This window comes from Pelophylax lessonae (assembly GCF_965119305.1).
Source record: "Pelophylax lessonae genome assembly, chromosome: 2".
Taxonomy (NCBI): Eukaryota; Metazoa; Chordata; class Amphibia; order Anura; family Ranidae; genus Pelophylax; species Pelophylax lessonae.
In genome coordinates, this window is record NC_138769.1 from 733,244,204 (window position 1) to 733,266,213 (window position 22,010).

Here is a 22,010-nt window from a genome sequence, read left to right on the forward strand (position 1 = left end):
GGGTGGCTGCCTCCTCCCCTGTAAAAGTTGCTATGCGCCCTCAGGTGGTCGACCTGAGTGCCTAAAGAGTAGAGAGGAGCTGAACCCGGAGGTCTTGTAGAGCTGACTGGAAGGGAGACACTGAGGGATCTTGTTCTGTCTACAGTGAGTGCAGATCTGTCATGGGGCCTGACCTGAGGGGGGCCATCCCTGCAGCTAGAAGAGTCAGTGGGCGGGTGTCAGTAAAGGAGATACTAGAGAGTATCCTGAAGATAATGTAGATCACCAAGTCTATTGCAAGAGAGAGAGCAAGAAGACTTAACCCTTTCCATACACGTGGCAGTATGTTCAAAGCAGCGTGACTGTTTCCACAAGGAACCTGGTGAGGCCAAGTGAGAGTTGTCCTTATCAACTGTAGATAGTTCAAGTTGGAGTATCCCACTATTCCCTTATTCCATCCAAGTTCCACAATAAATAATAGAAACCAAACACCCCTGGACTGTTTATTGAGTAACAAGCCATTGGAAGTAAGGATGAATGTGTGAACTGTATCCTAAGTGACTGTGTGCTGGTAATCAGAGGAGGCCCAACAAGTTACAGCAAGTCCTACGGGGACAGTGCTACACAGAAGCAGCGTCCTTGGCTGTATAGGATAGGAGGGTTTAATTCTAAATGTAAGGCTGTCAGCAGATCAGTCTCTACAAACTCAGCAGTGCCTAAAAATGTCTAAAATGGGAGAGCAACTGAGCATGTGCAGACCAGGGTGAAACAGTGTATTACTGGATTTTAAGCAGTATAGACACCAGGGGAGGACTGGGCCAGGGGGCAGGGGGGGGGCAATTGCCCCCTGGGCCACTCTGATGTCCCATAAAAAGGCTGCACCGCTTCTGCCACAGACATGCCTAAAGTCATAGGTGTGCGCAGCCAATTGCATTAGGGTGTGCACCCCAAATCTCAAACACACATGGCTTTCTCTGCAGCTTCTGCTGCACTGGACAGTGAATGAATGGAAAGTGCTCTGTGCTGAGCAGCTTCCTGTTCATTCACAAATTGAAGCATAGTAAACACAGTTTACTATGCCTCAGCTATGAATGAATGTGTAGTGAGTGAGTAGGTTCCCTGTGTTAATTTATAAAAGGAAGGCACTGGTAAATTACATATTGACTAGCCTCCTCCCCTGCTCTCCATCCTAAAACTTTCCCCGCAGCAACCTGGGGGAAAGGAGGGAAGCCAGCAGCACTGCAGGTGGGGGCGTAATACAGGGGAAACCTGGGAAGTAGGGGGAATCATCATGGCACGTAGTGATTAGAGTGTGCCCAAGCACACCTGACACACCCCCTGCGCACGCCTATGCCTAAAGTTTTCTGGTGAAGAGAAGTAAAAAATCCTTGCCACTGACCTACTGGGTTGAAGGCAAGAACAGAGCGCAGGCCCCCCCAGCATGGATGGTGTAAACTGTCTGAGCAGAAACTATCCCAGCTCCCCCCAACTGCCCCCTGCTGGCCTGGATTCAGCCAGTAAGTAGAGAGTACCTGGAGTGGAGCTTCAGCCTGGAATGGGGGTCAGGAGGAGGCCGGAAAGAGGGAGAGTGGGAGGGGGGGCCGAATCGCTGCACCATGGGCCTCTGGTTTGTACTTGCCCCCTGGGTCGAAAGTTTCCAGTCAGGTCCTGATAGACACTTATTTTGAATGTACATAGTAATACCTGCAAAATGGGCAGGACTTCATTTTCTGACTAAAGTTCTACTTCAAGGACAGCTAACAACCAACTACTCTTCACACAGAATTTGAATCAGTCGATCAATTTTCGACCAATTAGATTTCCAATAGTTCCAAAAATTTTGAATTTGTTAGAAAATAAAGAAACCAACTGCAACTAAACCCCAACAAGTCCCATCAAGTTGCAATGGAAATTGCACTATTTTTAAGTCCCACAACTGTGAACGCTCTGAAGAAGCCCGTGTTTACAAGTGAAACATGTCAGCACGGTGTCATTACCCTTGTGATGTCCATTTCTAGACCAGACCCTGCAGACTCCTACACCCACGTCATCTACCTGTGGACCGACACTGCACACACACAGGGCCGGTGCTTCCAGTAGGCAAACTAGGCAGCCGCCTAGGGCGCATTGCCACCTAGGGGCGCAGCCATGAGTCGGAACTCTTTCTCCATCATTAATGATCCTTGAGAGCTGAGGGGAGAGGCGGCAGTGGGCGAGGAAGAAGGGACAGAGGAAGATGATAGGTGTCTGGGGCAGTGGCAGAACTACCAGGCCTTGGCTTTCCACCGCTGTTTGGGGGGGCCCCAATAGGCAGGAAGGGAGCCCACCGGAGTGCTGCCTGCATGATGATCCTCTTCAGCTGGAGCTGAATGGCCTAAACCCCGAGCAGGAAGTGTTACTCTGCACTGAGCTGGTTGGCAGCTGTTCACGTCCCTGCAGGGCCGCTGATAGGGGGGGACCACCAGCCCTCTTGTAGGGGGCCCGAGCACACAGGGGGGGCCCACACAGAGAGGGAGATTAGTGATGGACAACAAATACAGAAATCTTCCTCCAGCACCTGAATCTGATCTGTCCCTCTCCCTGCTATCAGCTTTTATCTGTTGAGAAAGAGACAGTCGTCCCTCACTAGTCCCCCTCCCTTGTGTGGGCCCCCCCTCCCAGCACTTATCTCTGCTCAGGAGTTTATTTGTAAATTGTAGTGCATTAGCAGATCCATCCCAGCAAGGAGTGTTGTCTCCAAGGGTTAGAGAGGCTGGATTCACCCCTTTTTTATGGATAGTGTAGGACCCACTGATAATGGGGTACTTTGACACAGTGGTGGGCTTGAGCACGATATGGCCATATGGTGGGACTAAATCCCCATTTTTATTTATGGATTGTCTTCATATTTAATAGTCATTTCTTTTGCATGGTTGCGCTATTCTTTTTTAATATAAATTGTAACGTTGTTTCTCTCTCTCTGTCTCTCTGATCACTGAGCTCCAACTGCCCAGCCTGTATATTTTTCTCATCTCATCTTCTTTTTTATTTAACATAGTTTTTTTTTAGATTTAGCAGGAATTATGCGAGTTATGTTATATTTGTGTCTGATAATAGTGATTTTGTTGTAATTTTAACTAAACATATCTTTAATATTTTCTTGGTGGGGCCCTGCCAGGTAGTCTGTACGGGGCCCCGCGATTTCTAACAGCAGCCCTGCGTCCCTGGGTCGATATTAAGCAGGGAGCGGAGGAGAGCTGAACCTGAGCCGGAGCTTGGCACTGACTGCTGCTTCTCCATCCACCATGAGCCGGTTGGAGCCGTGGTGAGCACTGTGGTCCAGGAGAGGAGCGTCCTGGAAAAAGGAATCACGGTGAAGGAGGGCAGAGTACGGACCACTCTCTTTATACTGCCCAGTGGGTGTCCCCAGAACAGGGGATCGGGGTCCCGGGGTGTGACATGGAGGATCCCTGGTGTGAAAGGGAATCGGGGTCACCAGGTTTGCCATGGTGAATTGGAGTCACTAGGTGTGACATGAGGGATAGGGGTCACTGGGTGTAACAGGGGTTCGGGGTCACCATGTGTGCCCTGAGAAATTGGGGTCCCTTTGTGTGCCATGGGGGATTGATGTCCCCAGGTGTGACATGTAAAAACATCAGGGTCTCTCCGAGTATGACATGGAGGAACATCAGGGGCCCCTGGTGTGACAGAGGAACATTGGGGTCACTGGGTATGACATGGAAAAACCTCAGGGTCCCTGGGTGTGACATAGAGGGACATAAGGACATGAAGGAATATGGGGGTCACTGGGTATGACAGCATAACATGGAGGAACCATCAGATCAGGTTCACTGGGTATTACATAGAGGAGTTTTTAACCCTTTCCCTTTATATCTTGCCTAGGGCGTAAAATAGTCTAGCACCGGCCCTGCACACACAGAGCGACAGGAATGAAGAGTTTTCTGGTGGACCACCTCTATGTGGGTTCTGTCCATGAGTCAATCGCACTATTTTGTTAACTGGGTATATTTATGTAATGTAAGTTCATCTGATCAGTTTTTTTTCCAGGAATGTTTAGAAGAGGGTTGAGGTTCTACCCATATAGTAGGTTGTGAGGTTGGATTTCTAATTGTGGAGGAGTTCCCCTTGTTTATTGGAGACCTTGTAGGACTTTCCATGTAAGGGTGTTTTGGTCCCGTCCATAAGGCATTAGGAGACTTCAGCGTGGCTGGGGAGTGGTGGGATTGCACTGACTTACTTTGTGTATACTGTCCATAGGACACCGAATCACCCACATGTAGCCGGCCTCCTAGCAAGATATTGCACGCACACCGCTCCTATTTGCACCGTCCACACAGCCACAGTCCAGCTTTAGACAGCCAGGTTAGCTGGTGGGCTACTATTTAGTACATCAATGTGCAGACCGCATTCAGCCCTTACCTGTACCTACAGCTATAATATGCAAACCCACCACTGATTGACTCTGTTTCAGCGGATTCAGCCATCCGTCATATACTCCCCATCACATCTGGCCCTGTACTTCCTTTGACTGGCCAACTGTGGTAAAAAACACATTATACTCCATCTGTAGCCACTTGCACTAGTGCCTCTTTGGTTTTACCATCGGATTGGATGAGTGTGTGGTGGGTGCAGTGCTGTATTTTGGCCTAGGCCAACAAGGCCCAGGCCTAGGGCGGCACTTTGCAGGGGGGCAGCAAAAAAATCCCCCCCCCCTCCACCTGAGACTCTTATTGGCCACTGGTTCCTAGAGCCGCCTCTCTCATTCCCCCCTCTCTCTCGCTCTCATCCCCCCCAATCTCTCACACCCCTTTCTCTCTCTGTCTCACCCCTCCTCTTTCTCTCTTTCATCCTCCTCTCTCTCTCACCCCTCCTCTCTCTCTCTCTCTCTCTCTCTCTCACCCCCCCCCTCTCAGGCCACTGGTTGCTAGAGCCACCTCTCTCATTCCCCCCTCTCTCTCACCCCCTCTCTTTTGCTCTCATCCCCTCTCTCTCACACCTCTGTCTCTCTCTCATCCCCCTCTCTCTCTCTCTCATCCCCCCCTCTCTCCCTCACCAACCCCCCCCCTCTCGTGAGATCTCAGGGGTTAATGCTGGGACTTGTAGTCCTTCAATTTTCGGAGGGAGTCACATTCATTAAAAAAGGATTGGGGCAAATTTAAATAGGAGGGGGAGGGCACCCAATTTTAGTTTTGATAACTATTTGTTTACTGGTCACTTTCAACCACTTCCTGCCAAGGCCAATTTTCAGCTTTTAGCGCTGTTGCATTTTGAATGACAATTGCGCGGTCATGCAACACTGTACCTTGATCACCACAAGGTTTTTTTTATTTTTTGCTAAACAAATTAAAAAAGACTGAAAAGTTTAAAAAAAAAAAAAAGTTTTTTGTTTATGTTATAAAATGTTGTAAATAAATGTTTTTTACTGCACTGATGAGGCCGCACTGACAGGCACTGATAAGGAGGCACTGATGGGGTGGCACTGATGGGGTGGCACTGTTATGCAGCACTGATAGGCGGCACTGATAGGAAGCACTGATATGCAGCATTGGTGGGCACTGATATGGCACAAATAGGTGGCACTGATGGGCACTAATAGATGGCACTGATGGGCACTAATAGGCGGCACTAATTGGCACTGATAGGCACTGGTGGGCAGCACTGATAGATGGCAATGATGGGCACTGGTGGGCGGCACTGATAGATGGCAATGATGGAAAGCACTGATGAGGAGGGCTTTGACAGACTCCCTGGGCACTGATTGGCATCCCTGGTGGCCATGGGTGGGTATCCCTGGTGGCCATGGGTGGGCATCCTTGGTGGCCTTGGGTGGGCATTCCCTGGTGACTCTAGTGGCATCCCCCAAGGGTCTGCGCTGGTAATCAATGCTGTGATTACCAGCACAGACCCCCCCTGTCAGGAGAGCCGCCGATCGGCTCTCCTCTACTCGCGCCTGTCAGGCGCGAATTGAGGAAAGCCGATCAGTGGCACTTCCTATTTACTATGTGACCAGATGTGATTGGACACAGCTGGTCCCATGGTAAAGAGCCTACGTCATAGGCTCTTTACCAAGATCGGAGATGCGGTGAGTCAGAGTGCATGTCATATGACGCCCAGTCAGGATAGTGCAACCACTTTGCGGCCGTCATTCTGCTATATGATGGGTGCAGGGCCAGATTAACGTAGGGGCTATTGGAGCTGCAGCTCCAGGCCCCTACCTTTATATAGGCCCCGGGTTGGCCATATTCACTGTTACCGCTCTTCTGTCACCTGTAAACACAGAAGTCTGGCTTCTATGCTCGCTTCCCCAGGCAGCTCCCTCAGAACCTCCCCACACAGCACGAAGGCCGGACAAGGAGGGACATTTGCCGATGCATGGGTGTGTTTATGGGCTTCAGAGACAGCATCCCATGTTGAATTAGGCATGCATGGCTGCACCCTTCCTCCTCTGGGTGCATGCCAAGGCACGGCCCTTAAGGCCCTTCAAAATCCTCAGCACCAAGCCCATGATGCTCTTAATCCGGCCCTGGATGGGTGGGAAGTGGTTAAAGTGTCACCATAGAGTGGCACTGTGGACACTAACATATAAATATGTGCCCCATCCTATATCAGACTAGTGTCAGAAAATTGCGTAGGAAAATGGACATTAATGGCACAACACAACCTTACACAAGACTAAAATAAATTTAAAAATATGCATTTTGTTACAATACTTTTTAAAAAATAATAAAAACAGTTACAATATAAACACAACACGCTAGTATTCAGGATGGACCAGTGTCCTAAGTATTTGATGCAATTGCCCAAAAATATTATAAACCTGGGTCCCTTGGCCAGGGACTACTTATATATCAATAGAGATGGGCGCCCAACACAATGGCCACTTGTCCGATATTGAGGTATAGTCAGCGTCTCTCAGCCTATAAAGCTTGCTGAAAGAGTCAGGGGGTTGGAGCTTTAACAGACAGCCAGAGCTCAGAGGAAAGCAGAAGTTCAGGTGAGTAAATGTCCCTCCCTGATATTTTTTGTTCCGTTTTCGTTCGTTGACAAAAATCTGAATTGATTTTCGTCATAGTTTTTGCCAATTGACTTAATTGGAATGTTTTTTTGGTTTAGTTTTGGTCACTGAAAACATGCAGCTGACGAAAACTATGATGAAATTATTTTCATTGATGAAATAACACTGCTGCCTCAGCAATATGGAGTGCCGGTTTCCACCATCTCATAGGACAGAATAGGAGGCTTGTAACTCCACTTTTATTTCAGACAGTATGTAGTTGAGATTTGAGATCCAATCAGTGTCCATATCTATGAGGTCCAACTGTTGACTGGAGTTTGAGCCCCACCCCCTAGGGGCAGATGGGATACCCCACAACAAAAGTGAGTACACCCCTAAGTGAAAATGTCCAAACTGGGCCCAATTAGCCATTTTCCTCCCCGGTGTCATGTGACTCGTTAGTGTTACAAGGTCTCAGGTGTGAATGGGGAGCAGATGTGTTGAATTTGGTGTTATCGCTCTCACTCTCTCATACTGGTCACTGGAAGTTCAACATGGCACCTCATGGCAAAGAACTCTCTGAGGATCTGAAAAAAAGAATTGTTGCTCTACATAAAGATGGCCTAGTGATGGTGAACCTTGGCACCCCAGATGTTTTGGAACTACATTTCCCATTATGCTCATGCACTCTGCAATGTAGTTGAGCATCATGGGAAATGTAGTTCCAAAACATCTGGAGTGCCAAGGTTCGCCATCACTAGCCTAGGCTATAAGAAGCTTGCCGAGACCCTGAAACTGAGCTGCAGCACGGTGGCCAAGACCATACATCGGTTTAACAGGACAGGTTCCAATAAGAACAGGCCTCACCATGGTCGACCAAAGAAGTTGAGTGCACGTGCTCAGCGTCATATCCAGAGGTTGTCTTTGGGAAATAAACGTATAAGTGCTGCCAGCATTGTTGCATAGGTTGAAGGGGTGGGGTAGGTCATCCTGTCAGTCCTCAGACCATACGCCACACTCTGCATCCAATTGGTCTGCATGGCTGTCGTCCCAGATGGAAGGCTCTTCTAAAGATGATGCACAAGAAAGCCCACAAACAGTTTGCTGAAGACAAGCAAACTAAGGACATGGATTACTGGAACCATCTCCTGTGGTCTGATGAGACCAATGTAGCACCCTCCTAGGTAGGTGATAGTGAGAGAGTATAGTTTTTGGCTCTGTCTGCCTATCAGAGGAGCAGCAGGCAAATCTATATTGTTCTCTGCTTATCGGAGAGCAGGATCTGTTAGTAAGGTTTGCTCATTGTGCTCAGTATGCAATTCATTATGTCTAGACAGTGTTTCACACTGGTCCAATAGGGAGGCATGTTGGACAGTGGAAGGAAACCTGACAAAAGGATGCATAGGCTTTGGTATAGTCCTTGTGATTGGCAGGGGCAGGTCGCCTCAGTGCATTCTGGGATACTGTATAAAAGCCAGGAGCATATGTGCTGCAAGGTCTTTCGCTGGAGGGCAGAGTCCGGGAGGGAGGGTGGCGGCTGCCTCCTCCTTTGTAGCAGTGGCACGTGGTGTCAGGTGGTCGTCCTGAGGGCCAGAGGAGTGGAGCTGAACTCAGTGGTCCAGGAGAGCTTACTGAGGGGAAGACACTGGAGACCCTGGAAAAGCAGTATCATGAGTACAGGGGATCGTGTCAAGGGGCCTGACCTGAGGGGGGCCACCCCAGGAGTAGGATATTCAGTGGATGGGTGTCAGCAAGCAAGTAGGAGGATACTAAGGAGAGTGTCCTGAAGATAAAATCAGTTCATCAAGTCATCTGGGAAAGAGACTTAAAACTAAATTCACCTCAGTGGCAAGGTGGATCAACAGCCTGGCTGTACCAAGCGATAGAAGTCCTCAAATCTTGTGCATAGTTTATCTCACTATTCCCTTCTCCCATCCCTAATTTATCAAAAAAACACAAAAACAACTACATACCCCTGGATTGTTTATTGAATGAGCCAGGAAGAAAAGTGGAAGACTGTTAACGTTAGGGATGCTAATGGCAACCCAGGGGGACCCGTAAGTGTGAAATCCAGCAGTCCTCAAGGGGGAAGTGCTACACCAAGATAAACTTATTTGGTTCAGATGGTGTCAAGCGTGTGGTGGCAACCAGGTGAGGAGTACAAAGGCAAGTGTGTCTTGCCTACAGTCAAGCATGGTGGTGGGAGTGTCATAGTCTGGGGCTGCATGAATGCTACCGACACTGGGGAGCTACAGTTCATTGAGGGAACCATGAATGCCTACATGTACTGTGACATACTGAAGCAGAGCATGATCCCCTCCCTTCAGAGACTGGGCCACAGGGCAGTATTCCAACATAACACCCCAAACACTTATCCAAAGTGACCAAGCATGTCTCCAGACCTAAACCCTATTGAGCATCTGTGGAGCATCCTCAAAAGGAAGTTGGAGAAGTGTAAGGTCTCTAACATCCACCAGCTCTGCAATGTCGTCATGGAGGAGTGGAAGAGAACTCCAGTGGTAATCTGTGAAGCACTGGTGAACTCCATGCCCAGGAGGGTTAAGACAGTGCTGGAAAATAATGGTGGCCCCACAAAATATTGGCACTTTGGGCCCAATTTGGACATTTTCACTTAGGGGTGTACTCACTTTTGATGCCAGCAGTTTAGACATGAATGGCTGTGTGTTGAGTTATTTTGAGGGGACAGCAAATTTACACTGTTATACAAGCTGTACACTCACTACTTTACATTGTAGCAAAGTATCATTTCTTCAGTGTTGTCACATGAAAAGTTAGAATAAAATATTTACAAACATGTGAGGGGTGTACTCACTTTTGTGAGATACTGTATATATTCACTGCCTGCCTTTGGGTATATTATCCTTTAGGATGCCAAGGACGTATCCTACAAGTCATGGCAATCTAAATGGTTAAAAAATAAACTCACGGCCGCAATCTCCCCAGTGGGATTTTAAATAATAGCCCAACAGGGGTATTAATCATTCCCTACTCTTTCTAAAACCAAAAATAGTTTTGTCAATTGGTACACTTTAACCTTCTGGCAAAGCAGATGGAAATGGGAAAATGGGAAAGCCCCTGTCTGACTGGTTACCTGAGATTCGGGTCGGCGTTCGGACTGGCAAACTGCTGGGTAGAACACCCCAGGAAGAGCAGTGGGAGAGCGAGGAGGATGCAGAACAACATGCCGATGACGCACATGGCTCCACACTGCTTAGGCGATAACTGGAATCTCTTCATGATTACTCCACCCAGAACTATACCAGCCATGGCTCCGGGGATGTTCACTGAACCTGCGGAGAGTAAGAGGAGGTAAGCACGTGAAGGACACATAATGGGCTGTTGTATGGTGTGTTGATGTTGGACACAATTTTTCAGAACTTCAGAGGCAGGATTGGGAAATTCTCAGAATGTAGGAAATGTTTCAGGACATGATGGCAGGTTTCAGTTGGCTGAAAAGAATGAGAACACAACCAGAAAGGAAGCTTTGGCCATTGCCCTTCTTCTATGGCAGGGGTCTCCAAACTTTCTAATAAAAAGGGCTAATTTACTGTCTTTCAGATTTGGGGGGGGGGGGGGCAGACTGTGGCCAGTGGGAGTAGATAATATTCTGGCATCAGAAGTAAACAATGCCCCATTTTTGTTGTCAGTGGGAGGAATAGTGCCCTGTTGTTAGTGTCAGTCAGTGAGGGAGCGGTTGAGCCCCATCGTTGTCATTGGAAAGAATTCTGCTCCATCACTGGTGTCAATGCCCCATTTTTGATATAAGTGGGTAGAATTATGCCCCGTTTTTTGTGCCAGTGGAAGAAATTGTGCCTCCAAGGTCAGATAAAAGCAAGCAAAGAGTTGCATCTGGCACCCGGGCTACAGTTAGGAGACCACAGGTCTATGGCACCTAATCTGGGTCCTTATATGCTTATGTTGCCCATTTTCCAATCATAACCATGGCCACAATGGTGGAGGACCAATAACCGGTTCTATAGCAGCAGATTTTTACTTCTAAAGAGCAAAGAAAGCAACCTTGGAGGTTCTAGTACCATATCTATGGAACCCCTGGAAGCCAGAATCCAGAGAGCACCTCTCTCTCCAAATTCAGTTCAATTCAAATAGGTTTTATTGGCAGGACCAAATACTTTTTAGCTGCAAAAGCAATTGAAGAGTTAAGTTGGGGGGAAACCTAGGACATTGTCAGAGGAAAATAATTATATAGGAGAATAGGGGTTTGAGACAGGGGTCTGAGAGATGATTACGGCCATACATTCCTACACAGGTTGAACTGGATGGACTATTGTCTTTATTCAACCTCAACTACTATGTAATTATGTAATAGTAGGTTAGTCCAGGGAGATTATCAGGGGTAAGGTATAAGAAGGATAGGGGTTGAGCCCAGGGGATTTAGAAGTCCTCAACATGTCCATCCAATCTGTGAGATTTCATACTGTGCAGCTATTTTACTCGTTGGATCCCTATCACCCAATAGAATGTGGTTTATTTTTCTCTTCTATAGAAGTTAAGTCCGGGATGAGCCTCTGAAAAAAGAGTGCCCCTCACTGCTGAATACTTGGGACCCCATAGCAGGAAGTAGAAGACCTCATCTTCTAGGGCTCCTTGGTCATACCACTGGCACAGTCTACTCACTTCGGGTTTATAGGTCCGCCTGTGCCACCCTGTGTGACTTCCAGGCTGTGGGTCTGCCTGTCTATCTTTGGGGTTTTGCAGCATCTCCAGGTATGGGGCCAGTTTGCAAGCTCTCTGCAGTAACTGATAAGTAGCTAGTTTTTGGAAGTTTATTCCATGTCTCTGTTCTCCCACATAATATTCTTTGGAATCATTCACTATGTCTTTAATTTGATATTTTGACAGGTCGAAATAATGGTTGACATTTAGATAGGCAAGGTGCTGATGAGTTGCTGCATGCCGCACAGCTTGGATTGCTCCTAGTTGGTCAGTTAGACTTTATGGTGGTATGGGTTGGCGATGCTGTTTGGTAGATGGTCCAAGTATGATAACACCCTCTTCTGTACTGCTAGCTACCCAGCTCAGCACGACAGGCATTGTTGAAGGTTCTCCAATGGACTTTAAGGAGGTTCTTCCAAAAGGAATATTACTGTTCAGTTGGAGTCCCATTTAGATTGGTCTCTGGTAGGTGACAGAGCTCCATACTTCCATAAAGGAGGTGGGGGTGACGACACTGTACTGGCCGTTTTAATTGGAGCAGTTGTCTCATAATCGTTCTCCTTATCCATCTCTTTCTCTTTCTCTGACTCCTTCCCTCCCTCTCTCCCAACCTCTACAACTTTGGAACTCACCGATCATCAGGTTGGCTAAGGATGCTGTGATGGTGAACTGTCTCTCCAGGAACTTAGCCATGAAGGTTGCCAGCCCGCACACCATGGCTGAGAGGTTCGCTTGAGCCATGACTACCAAAAGATAAATCGGGTTCTTCAAGGTCCTGAGCAAAACTTTTGGGAAGACTGAAATAAAAGATTGGATAATAGGAGAGTTGTGTTATATGAGTGATAATGAAATCGACAATCTCTGTACACAGTGAACGGCTTTATATAGGAGAGAAGAATTACGTACAAAGTAAAAGTAAAGATCAGAAAACAGAAAGAAAGAACATGCGTGGAGGTCTGATATAGTAACAAGACCTCAAGTCTTTACAAAAATCCAGGGTTTTAAGTTCTAATTAAACAAAAAAAGTATTCATACAACATGAAATCTTCCAAAAACGTAAATTTATTTTATTGGCATTTTATGTGAGAGATCAGCCCTCAAAAATTCTACTCGCCTGCTCGCATTTTGCGAGTGGAATGATGAGGATGGCGAGTAAGGGCTGTGCTGTATGGGGAATGTATTAGTGCCTGCCGCCATTCACAGAGTAGCCTGCATTCTTCTTCAGAAAAGGGTGGACCTGGGGCGCAGAGCAGTGCACCCTGAGCCCAACCATTGTGTGACAATATCGAATGAATATTTGCTATTGTCACATGGATCCTCCTCCTGATCCTCCTCCTGGCCAATCAGGAATCGGGTACGAGACCCGTTTCCTGATTGGTCGAAAGGCGAACAATTGCCATTGGCCAAGGAGGAGGAGGAGGATTGAGGAGAAGCCGCCGCTGCATCAGGTAAGTGCACGCTGGTCTCTCTGCACGCTGTGGGCCCTCTGCATTGAAAGGGGGCACGCTGTGGGCACTCTGCGTTAAAAGGGAGCACACTGTGGGCACTCTGCGTTGAAAGGGAGCACACTGTGGGCACTCTGCGTTGAAAGGGAGCACACTGTGGGCACTCTGCGTTGAAAGGGGGCACGCTGTGGGCACTCTGCGTTGAAAGGTAGCACGCTGTGGGCACTCTGCGTTGAAAGGGAGCACGCTGTGGTCACTCTGCATTGAAAGGGGGCACGCTGTGGGCACTCTGCATTTAAAGTGGGCACGCTGTGGGCACTCTGCATTTAAAGGGGGCACACTGTGGGCACTCTGCATTTAAAGGGGGCATGCTGTGGGCACTCTGCATTGAAAGGGGGGCATGCTGTGGTCAATCTGCATTTAGGGGGCACGTTGTGGTCAATCTGCATTAGAAGGGGGCACGCTGTGGACACTCTGCATTGAAAGTGGGCATGCTGTTGGCACTCTGCATTGAAAGGGGGCACGCTGTGGTCACTCTGCATTGAAAGGGGGCATTGAAAGGGGGCACAATCCAAACACAGCCATTGATAAGTGGTATTTTTCATCAGAAAGGGGACGTTACACAGGGCTTGCTACTTCTGTACAACGCATAGAAAATCTCTGTCTGAAATTGGCTTCATATTGTTATGCCATATTGTTTGGCATGAAAGGAAGCCCTGCTTTATTTGCCTTAATGCCACTCCTATACTCAGGGAAAGCACTTTTTAGCTTTTATGTTTACATTGATACTGTTAAAGTTGTTGTTGTTAATATTTTTTTTGTAACTTAATTCTGAATAAAACATTTAACAGTGTAATTTTATGAGATATTTTACGAGGGTAGGGGCAGAGCAGGGTAAGGTTTGGGTGGGGCAACAAGTGGCAAGGCCTGGCTAGTAGCTCATGACTTGAAATTTTGAGCCCTGTGATAGATCGACACAAAGTGGCACATAAAAATTGTGAAGTGGAAGGAAAATGATAAATGGTTTTCAAACTTGTTTACAAATAAATATCTGAAAAGTGTGGCGTGCATTTTTATTCAGCCTCTTTTAGTCCCCGTTCACACTGGGGCGACCTGTCAGGCGACCTGGTCGCCTGACAGGTCGCCGTAGGTCGCCTGGCATAGAGAAGCTGTGGACCCGTTCTAATAGGAGCGACACAAGTCGTTCCGACTTAGAAAAAGGGTCCGGAGCTTCTTTGGGGCGACCTGGAGCGACCTGCATTGACTTCAATGTTATGAAGTCCGTGCCGGCCGCTCCGAGGTCGCGGTGCGAGCAGCGCGCCGCGACCTGTGAGGTCGCCCCGGGAAGTCGGATCGCCCCAGTGTGAACGGGGCCTTATTCTGATTTAAAAATAAATAAATGAGAGACAGTGCAATTTTTTGTTCTTAAAGCGGAGCTCCACCCTGGGAATACTTTTTTTTAATAAAAATACCCCCGGGACAGTCAGGGCTAGTACATTCCACAATGGCTAGCCTCTGATCTGTCCTGGGTTGCACTTACCTTTTAGGAGAAATACTTACCTTGAAAAAGTATTGTCCAGCGCTGCCATCTCAGGTGTGGGCAGCTGAAGCCAGCGCAATCCTCTTCTGCTTCCTCTTCCATCTTCTTCGGTCCCACGATGCACTGCACCGGCCCCAACGTCAGTTCCGGTGCCGCAGCGTCATCCCTCCACAGCTTCTGGGCATGCCCAAAAGCTGTTTAAAAGGGAATGACGCGCGCGCACCGGAGCTGACGTCGGGGCCGGTGCAGGAGCATCGATTCCTGGGAGCGATGACGTTCAGCTCCCAGGAATCATTGCAAAGCCAGGAAGTGACGACGGGCCGTGGCCGCCGAGGGGAGGAAGAAGGAAGTAAGGTGAGTATATTTTCTTCTATACGAGGTAAGTAAAAAAAAAAAAAATAATTGCGATTATCCATTTGTTTTGACCCGGAGGGAGAAGATGGAGGTAAGTATAAATTTAGGGTGGAACTCCACTTTAATAAAATAAATATTAAAATAAAAAAAATGATATGTGCCCCCCCCCCCCGCCAAGCTCACGCGAAAAGGTAAGTGAATATGCAGTTACACTTATATGTAAATTGTATTCGCACCACACGTGTGAGGTATTACCACAAATGTTATAACAATAGCAATAATTCTATCATCAGACCTCCTGTGTAACTCTAAACTAGTAACCTGTAAAAGCGTACAAAGCATCGCCTACGGAACTTTTTTTAGTACCGTAGTTTGATGCAGTTCCTTGAGCATGCGCAATTTTTAAGCGTGACATGGTAGGTATCTATTTATTTATTTTTATTTACTAAACTGGATATTATAATGTGCTTTTTCTGCATTAAATTCACCAAAGTGTATTTTTTTCAAGGAAAATTGCTTTTGAAAAACCACTGTGCAGATGGTTTGGAACTACATTTTCCATGATGCTTATGCACTCTGTAGTGTAATTGAGCATCATGGGAAATGTAGTTCCAAAACATCTGGGGGGCCAAGGTTGGCCGTCACTGCTCTTGGGCATTTGCTTAAAAAGGTATAAAATGTTTGGGGATTCTAAGTCATTTTCTAGCAAAAAATAAAAAAAATGTGGATTTTTACATACCGTATATACTCGAGTATAAGCCGAGTTTTTCAGCGTGTTTTTTCAAGCTGAAAATGCCCCTCGGCTTATACTCGAGTCACTGGCTTCACTGTCTTTTTAAAAATGGTGCCACTCGGTGCCGACATGTCACTGCGCATGTGCCACATGCCCGGGAATAGCCGAACGCGTTCAGGCTTTCCCGAGCATCGGCGGCGCATTTGCGGTGACGTATTGGCGCCGGGCGGCACGATTTTTAAATTGAAGGCGTCTCACTGACAGGTAAGTGAGACTCCTCCGCAGCCCCTGCATTTCCTCATGCAGTGCTGCGGGCATGGTACAGGACATTCTCTTGTACCATGCCCGCAGCACTGCATCTCCTGCGCCATGCCTGTACATACTGTGCCATGCCTGTACTTACTGTGCCATGCCTATACCTACTGTTCCATGCCTGTACATACTGTGCCATGCCTGTACTTACTGTGCCATGCCTATACCTACTGTGCCATGCCTATACCTACTGTGCCATGCCTGTACATACTGTGCCATGCCTGTACATACTGTGCCATGCCTGTACTTACTGTGCCATGCCTATACCATCACCTGTGCTATGCCTATACATCACCTGTGCCATGCCTACACCATCTCCTGTACCATGACCTGTGCCATACCTGTACCATGACCTGTGCCATGACTGTACCATCACCTGTGCCATGACTGTACCATCACCTGTGCCATGCCTGTACCATCACCTGTGCCCTGACCTGTGCCATGCCCTTACCATGACCTGTGCAATGCCTATACTATGACCTGCGCCATCCCCTGCACCATGCCCGCAGCCCCTGTTTATCAGATAATACACCGTATCAGCATTTACATTATGGCTTAAAAATTCCAGGGGACAATTCATGACAATAATATTAAGTATAGAAGTTTTTTGTACGGAGAACCATTTTAATGAACTCCAGTAAGCGTAAGGCTCCATTCACACTAGGTTCACACCTAGCATCTAGTGAACGCGTGATTGTACATGTATTTTCGTGCTACACGCATAGGACATCCCATTGAAATAAATGCGCTACCCAATACACGTGGCGCAAAAACGCATAAAAAAAGCACACAAAAATGGGCGTTAACGAGACACTAGGTGTGATCTTCACCTTATTTATAGTATTTCTGGTTGGACTCAATACAAAAAAAAAAAAAGATTAATCCCTGCAACCCTCACCGCCCTACCAGTGCAACCAGGTTGTGCTTCTTCTCTTCAGCCACTAGATGGTGCACGGCACAAGTAACATGAGACATAGGCAAAATAAAAAGAATCCTGACCAATATGATTGAATAGAGTGAGTGGGGAAAGAGGATTTGAGCTCAGAGGCGAACTTTGAGAGTAAGAGGATCTGTGCTAGGCGTGATTTTTTTCTTGGAGGGGGGGGATTTGTGCTGAGGGGGGTTTGGGGAGAGAGATGGTTTGAACTGGGAGGTGGGATGGGGAGCAAAGACAAAGAGTACTGCTGGGACGGGGGATTTGTACTGGGAGGAGGGGGAATTTATACTTAGGAGGTACGCATGCAGGTTAGTACTCAATTTTTTTGTTGGCGGGAGAGTATATTTGCTGACACATAATGCTAATACATCTTGCGGGGGGGGGGGGCAGTTTGTCATGTTCCTCCTGGGCTTTAAATGACCTTGTCCCGCCACTGGGTCACAGCTTTAGAATAAAGGTGTTGCAAAAGTTGCTTTTGTAATGTAGCACCCTCCTAGGTAGGTGCTAGGTAGGTAAAGCCTAGTGTCCCCATCTGCTTATCAGGGGAGCCTGAATAATAGCTAGGCCTGTTACACGTGTCCAGGATGTGATTAATCTGGGCTGAGGGAGTGTCCCCACTGTATCCAATAGGGGTGCCGGTTGGACAGTGGAGGAAACCCAGCCAGTAAAACACAGGCTTTTGTAACTATCCTAGTGGGTTGGCACAGACAGTGGTGCATGCTGGGATATGTTATAAAAGCCAAGGGCACATGTGACAGGGTGTCTTTGGGCGGGAAGCCAGATCCCTGAAGGAGGGTGACATTTGTCTCTCCTTCTGCTGCTATGGAAGGTGGTCACAGGCGGTTGGCAACCTTGGGAAACACAGTGTCCATGGGTACCGGGAAGCATGCCAGGGGGTCTGACCAGGAAGGGGACCACTCCAGTGGAGAGTCAATTACAGGTTTAAGCACACACAGCAAGTGAGAAAGGGGGGTGCCAAGTTAGAATCCTGAAGAGTAGTTCAAACAGGAACACATTATCTATCTTCACTTCAGTGGCAAGGTGAAGCAGCAGGCCTTGCCGCACACTACAGCTAGTTGTCCTCAAGATTGTGCATAGTTGGAGTATCCCACGCATCCCTTCTCCTATCCCAGTTCCAAATAAAAACACAAAAACCAATATCCCCTGGATTGATTATTGACTGAGCCAAGGACTTTCAAATTCTATTTGTCTGCTATCAGTTGCTAAGGGTAACCCAGGGGAATCCAGAAAGTGTAATTCTCAGCAGTCCTCTAGGGGGCAGTGCTACATTACATTTATCTTTGAATGGGCTATTCATTTTTTTTTGCCTAAAGTGAATTTGTTATTTTGTCCGATGTGGAGACAGCAGGCCTATTTCAGCCTTCAAGTCATGAAAGGGATAAAATGTAGTGGACAGCACAGAGTATGTATTGTCCCTTCACAGTGCATTGGCTGCTAATGACATCAGAGGGAGAACTCGTGGGATTTGTCAATGACACTCCAATGTATTTCCAGTATAATGTACAGAAAATCAGCATCACAAACAGCCGGAGCTAAGGCAGACGTGTTAATTGAGCGATTCCCACGTGGACTAGACGAGTCTTCACACCTCAGTCCTGAGGGATCCTGGCACCATCTGTGGACCACACAGAGGACACTCGGAGTTCCTCCACTGTGACAATGGAAGTGGGCCGCTTCCCCAGGGAAACCGCCAACCGCAGATTGTTCAGATCAGAAATAGTACGGTGGTGGAAAGGAACCTTACAAGGACAGGGAGACACTCCTCCGGGAAACCTTATGTGATCAATGGAAGGGGAAAGACATTCTAAATATTTCATATTTAATGTGATTGTGTCCCATTGGAGGCTCGATCACAGTCCATCCAAGTAAGGAATAAAATTAGTTTATTTCCTAAAGTTGGTTGTATAATCTCCTTTTGATTTGCTGAAACTATAATAAACAGTGGGGAAAATAATTATCTGATCCCCTGAAGATTTTGTAAGTTTGCCCACTTACAAAGAAATGAAGGGTCTATAATTGTTATCATAGGTGAATTTTTAATGATAGAGACAGAATATCAACCAAAAATCCAGAAAATACACATAAAACAAATGCTATAAACTAAGTTGCAGTTCAGTGAGTAAAATAAGTATTTGATCCCCAAGCAAAACGTGACTTAGTACTTGGTGGAGAAACCCTTTTTGGCCAGCACAGAGGTAAGATGTTTCTTGTAGTTAGTGACCAGGTTTGCACATATCTCAGGAGGGATTTTGGTACACTCTTCTTCAGGGGAGGACTGGGCCAGGGGGCAGGGGGGCAAATGCCCCCTGGGCTGCTCTGATATCCTGTAAAAAGGCTACACTGCTTCTGCCACAGACATGCCTTAAAGATTCCTGGTGAAGAGAAGTAAAAAGTCCCTGCCGCTGACCTACTGAGTGCGGGATGAAGACAAGGACAGAGCGCAGGCCCCCCCTAGCATGGATGGTGTAAACTGTGTCTGAGCAGAGGCCGGTTCCATGCCCCACTGGAGACTCTCCTCCCTTGGCCAGCCCCAACCGAGCTATCCCAGCCCCCTGCTGTTCAGGTTAGGAACCCAGATTCCGCCGATGAGTAGAGAATACCTGGAGCAGGGCTTCAGCCTGGAATGGGGGTCAGAAGCAGGACGGGAAGAGGGAGAGTGGGAGGGGGGCTGAGTCACTGCACCATGGGCCTCTGGTTTGTACTGGCCCCCTGGGCTTAAAGTTGCCAGTCTGCCCCTGCTCTTCTTTACAGATCTTCTCTAAACCCTTAAGGTTTCTTGGCTGTCTCTTGGCAACTTGAATTGAGTTGCAGTTCAGTGAGTAAAATAAGTATTTGATCCCCTATCTGGCTCCCACAGACAGGCTACAGTAGGTGCTCATGTGGTACACAGATTAGTCCTGACAATTTAAGAAGGTGTTCTTACGACAATTCGTTATGTGTATAAAAGATACCTGTCCACGGAATCTCTTTCTTCCATTCAAACCTCACCATCATGGGCAAGACCAAAGAGTTATCAAAGGATGTCAGGGAGAAGATTGTAGACCTGCACAAGGCTGGAATAGGCTACAAGACCATCAGCAAGAAGCTTGGAGAGAAGGAGACAACTGTTGGAGCGATTATTCGCAAATGGAAGAATTACAAAATAACCATCAATCGCCCTTCGGTCTGGAGCTCCATGGAAGGTTTTGCCTCTTGGGGAAAGGATGATCATGAGAAAAGTGAGGGAACAGCCCAGAACTACATTGGAGGAGCTTGTGAATGACCTCAAGGCAGTTGGGACCACAGTCACCAAACAAACCCTTGGTAACACAATACACTACCATGGACTGAAATCCTGCAGTGCACAGGTCTGTCTGACATTTGCCAATGAACATCTAAATGATTCAGAGAAGGACTGGGAGAAAATGCTGTGGTCAGATGAGACCAGAATTGAGCTTTTTGGTATTAACTCGACTTGCCATGTTTGGAGGAAGAAAAATGCTGACTATGACCCTAAGAACACCATCCCTACAGTCAAGCATGGAGTTGGTAACATTATGCTTTGGGGCTGTTTCTCTACTAAAGGTACAGACCAACTTTGCCGCATGGAGGGGCCAATGGACGGGGCCATGTTTTGTAAAATCTTGGATGAGAACCTTCTTCCCTCAGTCAGAACACTGAAGATGGGTGTAAGAATATCACATATTTATCCATTTGCGTTCTACCACTCGGTCTGGTGGAACGCATACGTCGCATGCTGACGTTGGACGTCACGTGTGACGTCACTTCCCAGCGCCGTTCCGAAGGGCTATTTAAAACAACGGTATGTTTCTTTTTTTTTTTTGTGTAAATGATTTTTATTGAAAATTAAATGCATACATTGCAAATGAACAACCATACAAATACAGTAACATATTGACATGGTACAGGCTTAACGAAACATAACAGTACCAGCCGAACAGTGCCTGTCCCATGGGTGGGGGAGGAGGAGGGGTAAAGGAGGGAGGGAAAGGTACAGGTTAGGTGAGGTAGAGTGGAGTAAGGATGCAGTAAAGAACAATAATGTCAGTACATTAGAACTGGTCTACAATGTTGTTGCCCAGAAGTTCCATTGGGAGTTGAAGGATTGCAGTTTCAATTGGTTGATGGCGATAGCCTTTTCAAATTGATAGTTTGTTTTTAATAATGAAACCACCTCTGACAGGTTCGGGGCATCGGGTGTTCTCCATTTACGTAGGACTACCGTCCTGGCCGCCAGAAGAACATGGGTCACCCAAGGTCTATACATGACAGGGATTTTATCTATACCTAGATGTAATAAGGCCATAGCTGGGGACGGTGAGGTCAGGCAGCCCGTGTGAGAAGATATGTAAGAGAACACTTGGTTCCAAAAACTGCGTAGGGAGGGGCACGACCATAGTATGTGAAGCAGAGTGCCCACCTGGGAGCACTCCCTCCAGCATAGTTGGGAATATTTTGGGGAGAAGCCTGCCAGTCGAAAGGGGGTGTAGTACCACCGATTCGTTATCTTGAGAGCCGTTTCCCAGTGGGTGGCACAGTGTGAATATTTGTGAATCGCCTGGAGAGCTGCCTTCCACTCAGTAATAGAGAAAGTCGCATTCAGGTCCCTGTCCCATCTGAACATGTGTGTGGTCTTGTGAAACGTCACATTGTCCAGCAATATATTGTAGTAGGTCGACAGTCTAGGGGAATGTCCCGACGTGTCTGTGAGTGCGTCCCATAATTTCCCGTCCACGGTTATTTTGCATAATGGGTGAGATAGTAGGAAGTGCGTTACCCTGAGCACTTGGTAAAAGGAGTTGTGTGGGAGTGCATACTTGCGAATGAGGTCGGGAGTTGAGAGCAAAGTGCCGTTATCATAGAAGGAGTTAAGTGACCTAAGGCCCCAACTAGTCAGTAAGCGTGTGGGGAGATCAGGTATATGCAATCGGAGAATAGAAATCGGTAATAAGGTTTCGGACAGAATGTCTCTTTCATTGAGCGGGACTGGAGAGCGACGC

The 22,010-nt window shown here is 47.4% G+C and overlaps 1 protein-coding gene across 1 annotated transcript in view; it reads right to left on the reverse strand.

The window, feature by feature from the left end:
- The window catches only part of LOC309547573 (solute carrier organic anion transporter family member 2B1-like), a gene marked incomplete at both ends in the record, with an annotated part of 123,255 nt that overhangs the window by 14,655 nt on the left and 86,590 nt on the right, over positions 1 to 22,010 (reverse strand). Inside the window, 2 exon segments of the mRNA XM_082247444.1 lie at positions 10,086 to 10,284; positions 12,301 to 12,465. Coding sequence (XP_082103570.1) covers positions 10,086 to 10,284; positions 12,301 to 12,465 — 364 coding nt within the window.